This window comes from Sabethes cyaneus, chromosome 1 (assembly GCF_943734655.1).
Source record: "Sabethes cyaneus chromosome 1, idSabCyanKW18_F2, whole genome shotgun sequence".
NCBI lineage: Eukaryota > Metazoa > Arthropoda > Insecta > Diptera > Culicidae > Sabethes > Sabethes cyaneus.
Genome location: NC_071353.1, coordinates 11,264,887 through 11,281,508, shown reverse-complemented (window position 1 = coordinate 11,281,508; position 16,622 = coordinate 11,264,887). Strand labels below are relative to the sequence as shown.

At 41.5% G+C, this 16,622-nt stretch overlaps 1 protein-coding gene across 1 annotated transcript in view; it reads left to right on the top strand.

The window, feature by feature from the left end:
• LOC128745120 (cytotoxic granule associated RNA binding protein TIA1) overlaps positions 1-16,622 on the top strand; it is an 83,323-nt gene that overhangs the window by 48,704 nt on the left and 17,997 nt on the right. Inside the window, exon 2 of the mRNA XM_053842112.1 lies at positions 7,175-7,277. Coding sequence (XP_053698087.1) covers positions 7,199-7,277 — 79 coding nt within the window. The 5' untranslated portion in view covers positions 7,175-7,198. The remainder of the gene's footprint in view (positions 1-7,174; positions 7,278-16,622) is intronic.

Below are 16,622 nucleotides of genomic sequence, written 5' to 3'. Positions count from 1 at the left end.
AGCCCTGTCCGTGAGACTAGGCATCGCAGCCCCAGTAAGGCAGTACGCTTAAACAACTTTCGCTAGGAGAAATTCAGGAAAGGAACTATAACCGGATAATCGGCATGGACCCAGGCAAAAGAAAAAGGACAACGATTATTGGAAACTTGGTACCTGGAATGTAGGGACTCTACTTGAACTGGCACGCGCGGGTATCCTGGCAAGAAAGCTGCAGAAGATGGAGGTCGAGGTTGCAGCCATCCAGGAAATGCGGTGGCCGAAGACGAGAGAACGCGAATTCCGCGCAGTAGATCCTATTGCGGGCACGACATTCAAGTATCACATGATCACATTCTATGATCTTCTCGACAGAACATATCGAGAGTGCCCAAGACATGACATAGAGATAGTCATCGGGGATACAAATGCACAGGCCGAACGTGAAAAGTTCTTTCGCCCCGTTATTGGTAGAGAAAGCCTCCATCCTACCACAAACGACAATGGCCTGAGGCTAATCAACTTCGCTGCAGCCAGAGGAATGGTTATCTGTAGTACCCATTTTGCACGATGGAACATTCGGAAGTACACCTGGAAACACCCTAATGGAGAGGCCTGCTCTCAAATCGACCACGTTCTGGTTGATGGCCGGCGCTTTTCTGATGTCGCAGACGTGCAATCCTTCCGGGGACCAAACGTTGACTCGGACCACTATCTCGAAGTAAGCAAGATCCGCGCCCGGTTGTCCAACGTATTCAAATCGAAACCAACGAGGAAGATACGACTGAACATTCGGCGGTTATCAGCGGAGGGAGTTGCTGCAGAGTACTCTCAGAAGACTGATGAGCGGATCGGTGAACATCTCGGCGAGAACCTGAACGAACATTGGAGACACATCCACGACGCGATCAGTACTACAGCGCGGGAAGTGTTGGGTACTACTGCTGCAGCCACTTCCAGTGAGTGGTTTGACGCAGAGTGCCAGCGAGTGACTGATGAGAAACATCGAGCCAGATTTTGGCTGCAACTGTGACATGCCAGAGCAGAGAGAGAGACCAAGATGCTAGAGCTGCCGAAAAGAGACTTCACCGTCGTAATAAACGTCAGCACTGGGATCGCGTTCTTACGGAGGCGGAGAATTGCTTCGAGAGGCACGATACAAGAAGCTTCTTTAATACGATCAACGGAATCAGGAACCGGACCATGCCAACCCCTGTATTGTGCAACGACAAGGAAGGGAACCTGATTGCCAAAAGATCGGAGGTGGCTAGGCGTAGGAAACAATATTTCGATGTATTGTTAAATGGTGAACGGTCAACAGAAACAGGATAACGATTGAGAATGATGGACAAGCTGTGGATCCACCAACTTTGGACGAGGTTAGGAAAGCAGCGAGAGAGCTGAAAAACGGAAAAGCAGCTGGAAAGGACGGCATCCCCGCCGAACTTTTGAAAGTCGGGAGCGAACGGCTGTATTGTGCAATCCATCAGGTTATACTAAAGGTATGGACTGAGGAGGAATTACCTACGGACTGGTTGGCCCAATTTACAAAAAGGACCATCGACTCGAATGCAGCAATTATCGAGGTATTACTCTCCTTCATTCTGCATACAAAATTCTCTCCCGCATCCTGTTCCTCAGAATGAGGCCGTTACAGGAAACCTTTGTTGGCGAATACCAGTGCGGTTTTCGAGAGGGACGCTCCACGACGGACAAATGTTCACCTTGTGACAGATCCTCGATAAATTCCGAGAATTCAACTTGCAGACTCATCATCTGTTTATAGACTTCAAGGCGGCGTACGATTCAGTTAAACGAAACGAGCTGTGGCAGATTATTCTTGAACATGGTTTTCCAACAAAACTGATTAGGCTGATACGTGCTACCACCCTTGATGGTTCAAAATCAAGCGTCAGGATAGCGGGTGAGACTTCGGACTCGTTTGTGACGTTAGATGGTTTGAAGCAAGGTGACGGACTATCGAACTTGCTGTTCAACATTGCATTGGAAGGTGCTATTCGAAGGGCCGGCGTGCAGAGAAGCGCTACCATAATCGCGAAATCTCCTAGGGTTCGCGGACGACATCGATATCATCGGTATTCACCGTAGAGCTGTGGAAGAAGCGTACACGCATCTTAAGGAGGAAGCTGCGAGGATAGGGTTTATCATAAATTCTACCAAAACAAAGTATATGGTGGCTGGTAATCTTCGGGGTAGCCCTTCGGGTGTTGGGACTGCGATGTTGATAGATGGTGATACTTTTGAAGTAGTCGACGAATTTATTTACGTTGGTATGTTGGTATGACTTGTGACAACGATGTGAGCCGTGAAGTAAAACGGCGGGTAGCGGCTGCCAACAGGGCCTTCTACGGATTACGTAGCCAGCTGAGGTCCCGTAGCCTACAACTCCGTACAAAACTCGCGCTCTATAAGACGCTAATTCTCCCGGTGGTACCCTACGGCCACGAAGTGTGGACGTTGAAAGAGAGCGACCGACGAGCTCTTGGCGTTTTCGAGCGTAAGATCCTGCGATCAATTCTTGGCGGCATATCAGACGAAGGAGTCTAGCGCAGGCGCATGAATCATGAAATATACCAAGTGTACAAAGATGCGGATATTGTGAAGCGACTACAATACGGCAGGCTACAGCGGGCTGGCCACGTAGCAAGGATGCCGGATGTGAGACCAGCGAAAACAATATTTAGCAGGGAACCCGACAGAGGCCGACGACTTCGAAGCAGACCCCGTACCCGTTGGATGAGCGCTGTTGACGAGGATGCTAGAACAGCGGGTGTTAGGGGCGACTGAAGAGTGGCAGCCCAAGACCGAGTAATGTGGAGACGGCTTCTGAATTCGGCATTGATTCGATAAGCGGATTGTCGCCGAAAAAAACCAAAACCAAAAACCTTTCCAGTATCCAGTTTCCAGTATCCAAAAGTGACGATCGTTGGAATGTGAAGAATTATCATGGCTGCCGCCTCGAAGCTACTTGAAATTGTGATAAGCACCTTTATTCTGAGTTCATACCTGCATGGCACAAGTCTGCGTGTGATTCTCAATGCTTGCCATTCCTCACGGCTTACAAACAACTTTGGTGTGCCCCATGGCAGTAATATGGGGCCTTTGCTATTTACACTGTTCTTTAATGGCGTACCTTTATTCCTGGGTACTGTGGGCTGATTCCGTAGAAACTGGCTAACTCGTTAGCGTTGCTAAATGTCACGTTATGACGTTTCACCGGCCAAGACGAATTTGAACTTGCTACCAAAGTAACACTTCTCCACTGGAAGCGACGTCGGCGCGTAGCAGCAAGTTGAGTCATCACGCAATGTGTCAAACGACTCGGTTCTACTTGCACGTCGACTGTTTACGGAGGCTTCAATCAATTGGGCACTCAGCTCCTTTGAACCAATGAAGTCTCCGGGTCCGGATGGCATACTGTCCATCTTCTTACAAAAAGCGAACGAGATTATAATGTCCCAGCTTATCAACCTCTTCCGTGCCAGCTTTATGTTGGGACATGTCCCGACAAGCTGGCGGAAGGCCAAGGCGGTGTTCATACCTAACATTTTGGAAAAAACCATGCTGATCTGAAAAGATGTAGTGTTGACAGCTAGCAAAAAAAACCGTCATTCATTTTTGTTTGCCTTCATATTGGCTACAACTTTGCCGAAGAAACCATGTTAGTGTTTTCCAACACAAAAAAAGTTATTTTATTTTAATCATAGTAAGCCATGAGTAACTTAAGAGTACCATAAGATGTAGTCGAGCGCGAACAGGTATGGCAGGTAATGCACGGTTGTCCGAACAAACTGACGCGGCTGATTAAAGTTATAACAGCGGTAGGGGCAGGGTAGTGGTAGGGGCGATTTCGATTCCAAAAACGGTTCTGAGTTTCGATTTTTTACGCACCCTGTTGAATCTTCATCCACCATTTTGAGTACTAAAATGACTTAGAATTTTACTTTTCAGTCTTTATATTTGATCCCGGGTTCAAGAATAGTTTCTGTTTATGGAAGTGTATTCACTGCATTCTTCTTGCCAATCAGAACACAGCGAATATATTTTCCAGTAAAGAATTTTTATTTCAAACAAAAAAACTGTTTATAAAAATTGCGGAATCGACGACGACTAATTTCACCTTAATCGCAACTAATAGCTACAGTTAATTCCGAACAGTTCCGAACTGTTGCAATAAGAATGGCAAGACCCGGTCACCGATGAAGTAGCCGGTCGTTTCACGGCTTCTCTTGGCGTGGCGTGCCGTCACTGCCCGCCACACTTGTCCGTCTCAAACTTTTAGAATATCCAGGTTATAAGGTCCTAGGATCCAGTCAGGTTTCAGCGGTTTCAAGTCACGGTGTGCGTCGTATCAACGTCGGCGAATAATCATGGATTCAGTTTCGTCAGAATGTGTCTATCAGGTGTTTCACTAGATAGTAATCCCGTAAAGTACTAATTGCTTGCGCCAAGTTTCGTGATAGTTGATGGACGTGGTTTGGCGACAATGCTTCTTGTTGTGCGTGGTCAAGTGGGATGTATGAGAATGGTCGTCACGAATTCATCGCTGATTCAACCTCGAGAAGTACAGTTTCTAGCATCCCGTCGATGTGATGATGAGAATGGACTGTTATCACAGTTACCGCTGTTTTCACCGACTTGACCAGGCGCTCCCATGCTCCTCCAATGTGAGGTGTACCTAGATTGAAGGGCCATTCTCTTTTGCTAAACGTAATTGCGTTCATCGCTCATTGTTTACTCCAAATTTTACTTTTTGTTTTATTTTATTTTACTTTTTTTACTTTTTTGGCTTCCACTGACAAAGACTTATTGAAGTGAATCCATGGACAAACCCGATTTCCCCATTATCTTTTCTACCTTGAATTTACATTTCATTAATTGAAACTCGGGTCGAAGAAAATCTCGGGATCTAGGAGATCTACGTACGTTCAGCATAAACAAAATTTTCGAGGCATGGATTTCCCGTTTCAGTAGTTTAGTGACGAATGTGGCACTCGAAACATTTCTTTCTTTGGCTAGGCTGTCGATGTTTAACAGTCTGCATCTGTCTTCAATCTCGAATCTTGATATCCACAATTGTACGTACGGGCTTCAACCGGAAACGCCGTACTAAGAATGGAACTAGCACTAGTGAAAAGTAGAGGGCACGTAGATCATAAATGTCTTTGGCTAAGCATATAATGAATCCCTGGTTTCAGTGTGCTTTTGATATAATACTGGAACAGAAACAGTGGTGTTGGAAGGTGAGCTTAAAATTTAGTTCAACTTCCAGGTCTTTGCCATTGGCAACACGTTGTACAGGAGACCCTTGGATTAGATTGGAGCTTTGTTTCTAGAGAGGTTATTCACCTCGGCAAATCGGTCTATAAGATTTTGTTGCTGCTTAGAGTCCTCTAAGGTTCTTTTCAAATCATCCGCATACGATTATTTGCATCCCGTTGGGATTCAAACATGCGTCTTTAAAGTATATAAGGAAAGGTATCGGTCCTAAGCTACTTTCCTGTGGAACACCAGACTTATTGCAAAAATACCGAGCTCGATAGAGCCTAGCTTTACTGAGAGTCCACGACTTGTCAAGTATGTCTGAAGCCAACTGACAAATTCGTCAGAAGCGCCTAGTGAAAAGAGTTTCCGTTGCAATATTTGATGCTCTAAACAGCGATCAAAAGCGGCTTTTAGGTCAGTGTACACAGCGTCGATCTGAACTCCATATGTCTAAGACAGAACGAACTAAACTGTAAGATATTAGTGTTAATAGAACGTCTTGGGAACAAGCCATGTTGTTCCGTCGAAACTTAGCTTGGGTCCTTTTTTAGATACTGGAAAAAAGTAAGAACTTCCAGGAACTTGCTTTGTCGAAGAGCCATATTGGAGATTTTCAGTAAAGATTCATACAGCGTACTAACATTTTGTTTCAAAACTACAAACGGTATTATATTATATTTCCTCGGGGGGAAACGTCACTACTTCTACTGTTGTATAATAAATCAAAAAAGTATTCGGCCATTGATTCCGGTACAGTGAGTAAAACATTCGGGCACCAACCGAAAGATCGGAAAATCATTACGTTGGTCTACAACAAGATGGAACGCCATATCACACTCAAATCTGACCCAATGACTGGATTGGACAGGTAGGCAGAGTTTCCAAAGAAAGCGACGTTGGCCTCCCACGGACAGTGACTATTGACGGCGATGAACCCGGAAGTTGTTGACGAGTTCGTATATTTGCGATCTCTGGGCACCGCCCAGCAAACATTTTATTTCAAGATCAGTTTATTCAGCCATTATACAGCTAATATTTAGTAAACAAGCGCTAGATAGGCCGTTATTCAACAAAAATGAGTAAGAAGATTAAATGACGCTTTCAAGGTGTAAGTCGAACCTACTTTTCCCTCCGCAAGACGCTTCGATCAAAGAGCATATGCCACCGCAGACCGCACAAAGTGGACGATGTACAAAACGCTAATCAGATCGGTAGTCTTCTACGGGCTTGAAACAGTAACTTTGCTTACGGAAGGTATACGCGCACTTGCCGTATTTGAACGAAAAGTGTTGCAGACAATGTTGGCGGAGTACAAACGGAAAGCGGAGAGTGGCGGAAGCGTATGCATCACGAGCTACACCCACTGCTTGGAGAGATTCCCATAGTATCACCTGGAGAAAGTTGGGAGACTACGGTGGGCCGGCCACATTGCAAGGATGCCGGACGACTGTGCAGTGAAATCCGTTCAAGAGCCCCACGGCAAAATATTATCACTATTTTCAACTACACCTTTCCTGTTCTTTGTTGGTTCGTTAAGCCAAATATAGATCCTCAAAAGTCTGAATAATATGTCTTCAAAGTTAGTTTAACGACTCATAAAAATTACAAAAACTTATCTCTAAATCAGGCTATGTTTTCTTTGATGATTTAAAAATATTATCAAGCGATAGTTTATGTTGAAAATCTCTTTCAGCTTTCTAAAATTCGGCCTCCAACCAAGGGGATGCCACGTTTTTTCCATTCGACCTGTACCACGGAGTACCACAAGCAGTGCGTGTCAAGTGCTTGGCCATCAGCTTTTGTAACGCTCTAGGATATCATCTTAACTTGTTCCCTTTCCTTTCCCTCTCTCTCTCTTTTCATCTAACAGCATCTCTAACTCATTCATTTTTCCCCTTTCATCTGCTTACAGGAAGCGGAAAATGCAATAGCTGCCATGAATGGACAATGGCTCGGATCGAGATCCATCAGGACAAACTGGGCCACTAGGAAACCACCGGCAACCAAGGCAGAATGTAAGTATTGTCGGAGATTTTTCTATCCTCTCTTTTTTCTTTCTGATTCGTCGTTTCTTTTCCACCCTCTGTCTCTTTTTCTCTATCCCTCTCTCTCTCTCTCTCTCTCCTCTATGATTGTGACTAGTTTCGAATGAAACTAGAAAATTCCATACCTTTTTTCTTTACCTCACTATAAATGGTCTAAAAAAACAAAACAAAATGACGAAGAAAAAAGCAAGTATTCTATAACCTGTCGCCATTTCACTCACACTGTTGCTGACGCAAATGACGGTAACTTTCTTTCGAGTTTTTCATGTGATGTTGAGCTCACTCTGTTGTTAAGTGTGTAAACCTCACTGTCTGTCTCTTTCCTACGCTCTGTTTGGTTTAACCCCCCGTTCAGTTCCCCGCCTTACCTAGTTGGCAACCTCCATTCTTTTTTTTGCTGTACCGTTTGTTGTTACTGTTCCATTGTTTCTCGGTGTGAATGAGTTGAAGAGTGGCCTTTGTTTCGTTGTTTTCATTCGAGGTGATAATAGTGAAATGCAACCACGTTGATGGTAGCAAATGTTTATACTGCTGAGGCACAAACCGGAGCCGCCTGGCAACTGGAACAGGTGTGCCCGGAAAATTCACGTCCAGAGCAGACTGTGGGAAAGATATTCACCTTGGATGGAAATCATCAATTTCCTGCCTGTAGTCTCAATGTTATCAACATGAAAATCATTGATTCCTAATAGAATAGAAAAGTTTTCCGAATTTCCGATAGCTCCTTCTTTAGTGAAAATCGCATAAAATATAAATACCCAGTTTGGAGCTGCCACCAATGCCGGTCTTTAAATATTTCATAACATTTCACTGCAAATAACGTCCAAGTTTCGCTCTTTTCCCTAGCTGTGCACACGAATAGTAGGCGCTGTGCTAACCGTCAACGTCATTAACGACGCCAATCCCATCACCGACGACGCTGCTGCACTGCCACCAGCCAGCATCACAAAAACCGAAAATCATGCTACACTCACTGATAGATTTATGTCCCGGTCAAAGTCACCGGCAAACTGCTTTCCTAGCTTTCCATATCTCATGACTTACTACGTCAATGAAATTGAAATAGCTTACGGTTACAGTTTCCACTGGTCCTTGTACCAAGTAGTTATATGTTGTATGAAACACATGCAAATCAGCAGTAAGCTGCATTCCTAGCCGTTTTGACATGATTTATAATCCGTTCGAATGAATGGATGTAAATGTCAGGAATTGAAAGCGTGTATCCTTCTTTGCAGCCGGCAACGCAGCCGGGCGATAGGACACTGGCTGTCACTGTCTTGTTATTATCCTCATCAACTAGCATCACCTTCGATTAAGCTCGATACCCGATGAATGGGAAATAGCATAAACTGGGCCGGATCAATCTCTTTCCGTTCCTCCCCTTCATGACACTGCCGTGCAATGAATGCCTTGTGATGATACCGCAGGCACTCGCCAGGACAAAGAGCAACTTCGATAACCCCAAAATCCTCCCGAACAAGCAAGCCCGTGGATGATCGACGGAGCGTCAGGCAGGAGCGGAGCGTCGCCATTTACCGTCCCATTTTCGTCCCGGATTTGCCCGTCATCCGACGGCGGCAGCCAGCGACGAGATTGAATTAAATCGTGCGGAAAATTTGAAACATTAGGCGATTGTTTCCATTTTTTTTTTGCTGAATCACCTGCACTCATCGGCCGCCGCTGCCGCCCGAGCGCCGTCGGATCGGAATGATGGGTGCAGGGGAGAGACACTGCCGGATGAAGGGAACAATCCGTTTTGATGGGGATGATGTTACTGGTACTGCTGCTGATGGTGATGAGATGATGTTTGGCATGCGTTTGCCATAATTGTCAGCAGTTGGTTGTGAAATATTTAGCAGTCGGAGCAAATATTACTTTCCAGCTAGTCGAGCCGGGCGGGCGTTCGATCGATGGGCTTCTTCTTCCCTGCTTGCCACTCTCGGCACGGCCGGCTCTCACCGCTCTGTGTGTGTGCGTTTAATTGAGTGTGTTCGCGTTTTGAATTTAGATGGGTTCGAAATTAATGGGCTTAGTCAGCTCGTTTTTCACTAATGAGCGAGCAGAAATTCGTACGCACTGCTTATCATTATGGAAATGAGATTTAATGAGAAATGTGTTTGGTCGCAATTTGTAAATAATTCAAGTACATACACTTCAGGCAGAACGTCGACCATCAATACTACAATTTGATTACTTCATAAATCTTTAACCCTTTTGCCGGAAGTAGGAACTTTTGAACTGTTTGCATGTCTTGCAGTTTACATAAACATGATAAGTTCCCCTAAGATTTTATTGATTTAACAGAGGACTATTTCATAAAAAACAGCCATGCATGGTAAGGGCCTTTCCGAACTGAAATTGTCGTTCTATCATATCGATTTGTTCAAATGATGGTTTACGTCAATCATTTCGACTTCGTCGACTAATTACTTATGTGCTTTTTGTCGCCTTCTATTGGCTTTCCTGGCTGATTGTGTCAACTATGCATTAACTTTATCAATTGTCGATAAACTACTAGTAATTTTGCGCTACAAGGCAGTAGTATTGGTCCTTGACTTTTGCTTGTCTACTCAAACTGGTAGCTATTTTTTGTTATACTGTACCATACCAACATTACAATGTGAATATAATCATGTGTCAAACATGAAACAGCATTCATTAGGACATTAGGATCTCTTGTATAAATCAATTCAACAATATCGAAAAAGTCAGCACTTTATGATGTTAATTAATCTAGCTACGCTGCTCATTGCTTCGTGATTGTTTCGTGGCGTTTAAGATATTCAGATGACAAATTAAGCTAAGCATCATTAAGATGAAATTTAAGACAATCAAGTTTACATTTGTACATTATTTCTATGTCGTTTCATAGATGATTGTATTCGGCTTCAGAGGCTCTTTGATGTTGTTGTTGATTGGTCAGGAAATTTCGGCTCTTCCAAACGGTTTTCGAGTGATTTCCGACCGCCTTTCGGATGATGTTCAAGTTTGTTTCAGACGGGTTTTAGACAACTCTAAAAGCTTTTAAGTAGCTTTAGCTGTTGCGAACTATGGACAAATTAGGTAAACGTTTCACTACACGCCCGCGATCGTATATATATGTAAGAACGAGAGAACCTTACATAGAGGAGTAAGCCGAAGTAGTCAGTGAGCCGAGATCCACCACGAGAGTCAGACGTGTTCGCGAGCGCTGTGTGTTAATTCAATTAAATATCTTTTATATTGCTTAACCATGTTTCAAATATTTCTCGTACATTAAACATAAATAAAATGTAAAATCATTACTTAATTCAAATAAAACTTAATGTTTTTCACATATATACGATCACGAGACAATTTATTGATCGCCTATTCAAGCACGAATTTGATCATTCCCGAATAAACGTTCGATTGGACCAGTACCGAAAAATTACCTTCTCCTTCCGAATAAAGGTTCGGTGTCGTCGGCATTGTGATAAGGACTAAGTGTACGCGTATTTTCGAAATTCGTGATGGTCGCGCTGATTCGGCCCCAAACCTTCAGTTATAAGCAATGACTTTCAGAGGGCTTTCAGTTGAACATCAGGAATTTTCAAATAACTTTTAGATGAATTTCAAACAACTTTCATATGACTTTCGTGCGACTTTCAAACCGACTTTAATCGACCTTGGCATGACATTCAGGTGACCTTCAAACTATACTGAAGTCGCTTTATTACGACTAATTTTATGCCAATTTCGGATTTCACACTAATTTCAGAATTGACGCTGTTTTTGTGCGAAGTTTAGTTTTGAAATTTACGCAAATGTGCTCTACGCGTAGTTATGGAATTCGTGAGTCTTTCTACATCAATTTTAAAATTTAAACGAATTTCGGAATTTAGTTAATTTTTAATTTACACGGTTTCGATTTACGCAGATCGCATCTTTCGCGTAAAAAGCGACTTGAGTGTATTTTAAGATCATTTTCATACGGCTGACTTTCATACGGCTCATGTATGGCTTTCAGACGACTTGCAGACTGTTTCATTCGATTTTCAAAAAATTTTTGGACAAACTTCAGTCGGTTCACAAATGACTTTTAAACGACTTTCTGGTGACTTTTAGACCACTTGCAGGCGGTTTTCAGACGAGACGAGTTTTAAGCGACCAGCGAACGATGGTTATCCGACTTTCAGATGACTTTCAAACAAATTTCAAATGATTTTCGAGTGACTTTCTAACGACATTTAAATGGCATTCAGGCGACTTTCTGGCGACCGTCAGGCGACTTTTATACGACTTTCTGGTGCATTTCAATGGAACTGCAGACAGTTTCCCGATGATTTTCAGTCTTGACCTTCACAGATACGAGTATTTTGGTTATGACTAAAAGATCTAATCACAAATTAAAAATAAATTCTAATTTTCAATTGATTTTCGTACGATGTTCCGACGATTTTTGAACGACTTTCTAATAACTTTCTGATGGCTTCCAGACGACTTTCAATCGACTTTATAACGACTTTCAGGCAACCTGCGATCGATTTTCAGTTAACTTTCAGGTGATTCGTCGAAGGCTTCATTAGACTTTCAAATAAAGATGGTCTTCAAACGAATTTCAAGCGGTCGTCGTACGAAGCTCAGACGACATTTAGATTGGACAACATTTTAGACATCTTCCAAACGAATCCAAATAACTTTTCGGTGACTTTTAGATTATATTGGCCTTCAGGCGACCTTTGGGACGAATTGCTACTTTAATTGACTAAAGTTACTTTCTGATGTCTTTCAGTAGACTTTCAAACAGTCTTCAGACGACTTTCAAGCGATGTAGGGCTTTACGCGACTTTTAGGTCACTTTCAGATGATTTCCAGACGCCTTCATTAGACTTCCAAATGATTCTCGAGCAAGTTTCAGTCGATTTTCATAGGCTTCTCTGATATCTTTCAGTTGTACTACAGACGGTCTTCAGAAGACTGTCAGGCGACCTTTGTACGATGTTCGGACGACTTTCGAATAATTTCCAGATAAGTCAGAAGACTTATAAATTGACTGCTTTGCTTGACGTTAGAACAACTTAACGCGGACAAACAAGACACAGCACTTATGGTTCTTGTTCTTACAAAACATTAAAAGTACCTTTTACACTAACCGTTGTCGGGTTTGATCCAACCCATCTACTGGATCGACTGCATACGTATTGTGATTTGTTGTCTGCTACAGATTCAGTTTCGTCAGTTAGGACGAGGCGATGAGATGAGGGCCTCATCTCCATTCATTAGAAGCCGATCTGCGGTGCTGATGTACATCGATTCCCACCCATTCAAATGAGAGGATTTTCTCACATTTTTAGGAGCTTTGCGTTCTCGCAATCAATTTTGTGTTGGAGGCAGATAGAATACATCACTACACTCGAATCATTGGTCCTTTCGTTCTCTATAGCTTTTTTATGTTCTTTGAGCCGAGTTTTAAATTTTCGACGGGTTTGTCCGATATACCCGTCAGCTGAGCAATCCTTACAGGGGATTTCGTAGATAGGGGAAACAAGGGAGACTTGATCCCCATTTTGTTTTATGTATATTTCTCAAAAGTCCACCAGAAAAAAAACCTGGGTTTTCAACTTTTCGGCAGTTCACAATACAGCTTACTACCTACAATTTATCAGTTAGTGATACGTAGCGCTAAACAAAAGATATGAGATATTTTGGAAAGTACAGAAAATTGTATATATTCAAAATATGCGGGAGACTTGATCCCCCGTTTAGCCACAATTGATCCATTTGCAAATATATATTTTTAAAGCTCAACTTTCATTTGGAAGTTTTATTAAAATAGGCCTAGTTCATATAGTATCATTATTTAGTGTACAACAGTTTAATTCAAAAGTATAAAAAGTATTTAGAAATCGTTAAGTGCTGTAAAAGTATAGATTTGGACATCTCTTATAATTTGCGACGAGAACTTTTTCGTTGGGTTTTAATTTTTGAAGCATTATATTTTTCCTGTTTAATAATCAGAGCGGCCTCCAGCTTCAATTTCGTTGGTGCATCTGTAAGGATGTGTATCTCCTCGTTTTCTTACTCTTCGCATATTTTTACGTGGTGATGCCTTTGGAAATGGTTTTATATTTACAGGTGTTTTGATAATTGTATTGTACGGAATCATCGATTTTGGTACCTGATTAATAGAATTCTTCAAAGAAGATGAGTTGTTTTGTTCAGATGAATTCTTTGTCCGAGCAGTCTTTCTTCATCCTTGGAAAATGCACAGGTTGCTCCTCCGTAGTCCGGTTGGTAGATGAACTTTTCAGAAGCATTTTTTCGCTCTCTCACATATCGCTTAAGTGTCATTACATTCAAATTGAACATTTTTGCGGTCGTTCTAGCCGGATTTCCAAACTATTCGTAATTTTTACATAACGAATGTTTACGATATGGAGAATTGTTCATTTTATTATTTACGACATAACGGCCTCCAAGCTCTTCATTTCCTAACAAAAGGATCAAGTGTCACTGAAATTATGTGGATCAAGTGTACCTGTCGTAGTAAGTTTTACTGAAAATTAATTTTGTAAAATATATACAAGTTTTATTGTAAAATGTATACAGCATCAATGAATAAACATGTTTAGCTAATTTTTTATTTGAAAAGTAATTCAAAAATTTCAAGGCAGTTTTCCGTAGACAAAAAGTTGGACTTCACTAAAAAAAGAAGTATAGAGAATTATTCCGTTGCAAATCTTATTATATTATATTTTCTTTGCAATGTAAAAATTTATTACATTTTTGTTTTGCAATTTTGTTAGTTGAATGAAATGTACAACTTCGTTTTTTTCTGCATAAAAACAGCATTGTATTTACTGAGAAACAATGAATGGATCAAGTGTCCCAAGGGATCAAGTCTACCTGGTCTCCCCTACCCGACTGTTCTTTGGGCGGAACCTTATCTTAGTTGGGTTGGATCAAACCTGAAACCGGTTGGCGTAACTTCCGGTTCCAAAACTTCCGTTTCAAAAGGAATTTCGGAAATGCATCGTTGGAAAGGTCTAAGAATAAGCTATAGTTCTGGAAAATCTTAAACTGATTACTTGAAAAATAATAAAGTTATAGACAAAAAATGTTGTCAGTCGGGCCATGTTGTACAGGTTGACCCATCGCTCTAAATCCAAGAAATACGTATTGAAATTCTAAATAGAGAATAAATAGAAAATTCCGTGAACAAATGCCCATATAAGTATAAATATCCCATTTTCAATTACATCTGTGCGAAATTTTTGGCGATATTGTCCAACCATGACTGCACAAGTGGCCCGACCTTTACAATAAGCGCTTTTGTAGCATTTCTCCTTGCCTTACCCAAACGACGAGATCTTTCTATAGTCTTCGTATAGAGTACAACACACTTAATACATTTTTAATATTTATTTCGATAATTGCATTTCATGAATCATTTCTTGAAGAAAAGTTCACTGCACCTGGAAAACTTTTGTACTGATTCATTCTGTCAGTGAATTCAGCATGCGTGTTTTGAATACAGGATTGAAATCACAATACATTGTGAAATGTTAGCTGTCACAGTAAGAGGTTTTAGAATGCTTGGACATAGATATCACGAGTTACTAAAACTGAAAAAATCGCGGTGGTCCGACCATAGCAGAACACTGGTCCGACGCTAACGACATTACCCTATTCAGACGAGTTTCAGGCGACCGTCGTACGAATTTCAAATGACTTTCGGGCTGCTTTTAGATAACTTTCAAATAAATTTTAAACGATTTTCTGATGGCTTTCAAAAACCACATTTAAATGGCATTCTGGCCTTCTTCAGATGACTTGCATGCGACTTTTTGATGTCTTTCAGAAGACCTACAGACAGTTTTCCGATGATTTTTGTCCTCACCTTCACGGTTACGACCAAAAGATGGTAAAATCGCTAGGAATAGGATACCGCCACTAGTGTCTGTTAATAAAGAACAGAAGTTGGCGCTAGTGTTTCATCGTGCGCCATACGTGAGAGTATACTTGTAACAGCTTGAAACTATCAATGTTTCCCTGTTTAATACAACAGATGTCGTTACTTTGTAGCGCATTTTGTACATATTGGAAACCACCCAATTTTGTGCAACAATAAATTCACTCAGCGTAGCAACAGTACCCTCTCTGGCATCTCAGTTTTTTTTGTGTTCATCGCTAATCGCAATATAACGTTTGATATCTGAACCAATAAATAGTTGGTAAACATTGTAAACATCGCGTTCATGTTGCGAAATTAATGTTTTTCGAATTAAATTTTTCGAATTGAAATGTCGCAAACATATTCAGATCCCGGTTCTCGTACGGTATCAAAATCCCTTTCCCGGGCTCTCGGAAGAATGGCAGTAAGGTGCTATGGAAAGGTGTAGGAAAAGTTTGTTTTTAATCAAAATTAGGCAGAAGTTATGCAATTTAACCATAACAGAGTAACTGTACCACAAATAAAATGTGATCAATGATTGTTTTTTACGTAGGTAAACATGAATAAGTGAGAAATTTTGAATTTTTTTTTCTCGATTTTTCGTGATTTCTGCTGAGACGCTCAAAAATTATTAATAATTCTTCTGATTTTCAGTTGATTTTCGTTCGATGTTAAAAAGACTTTCAGGCGACCTTCGGACGATTTTAGAATAATTTCCGATAACTCATACGACTTACTGGTGGCAATAATCGACTTTCAGATAGCTTTCAGATGACCTATAGGCAGCCTCATCAGACTTTCAAATGATTCCCGAACGATTAAGTTTTAGAAAACTTTCAGATAACTTACATACGACTTTCTGATGTCTGGCAGATGGTCTTCAAGCGAATTACAGATGACCGTCGTAAACTGTTCAGACGACTTTCAGACGGCTTTTAAACGTCTTAAATAAATTACAAACCACCTTTTGATTTATATCAGATGATATTGGCCTTCAGGCGACTTTTTAGCGATTTTTAAGCAAACTTTAGGCGACTTTCCTATAACTTTCTGATATCTTTCACTAGATTTTCAGTTTGTCTTCAGACGACTTTTTTAGGCAATTTTTAGTTAAATTTAAGTCAGGTCACTTTCATTTGACTTCCAGAGGGCTTCATTAGACTTCCAAACAATTCTCGAACAAGCTTCAGGCGATTTTTATACGACTTTCTTATGTCTTTCAATCGTATTAAGATGTTCTTCAGACGACTTTCAGGCACGGTGTTGAGACGACAATCAAAGAAATTTAAGATAACAGTCAGAAGACTTTCTGATGGTTTTCTGAGTGGTTGAAACACTCGCAGGTTGATGGCAGCGCACGAGCTGTCGGTTTCGTGAGCGGGCTGCGCAGAACGACGCTA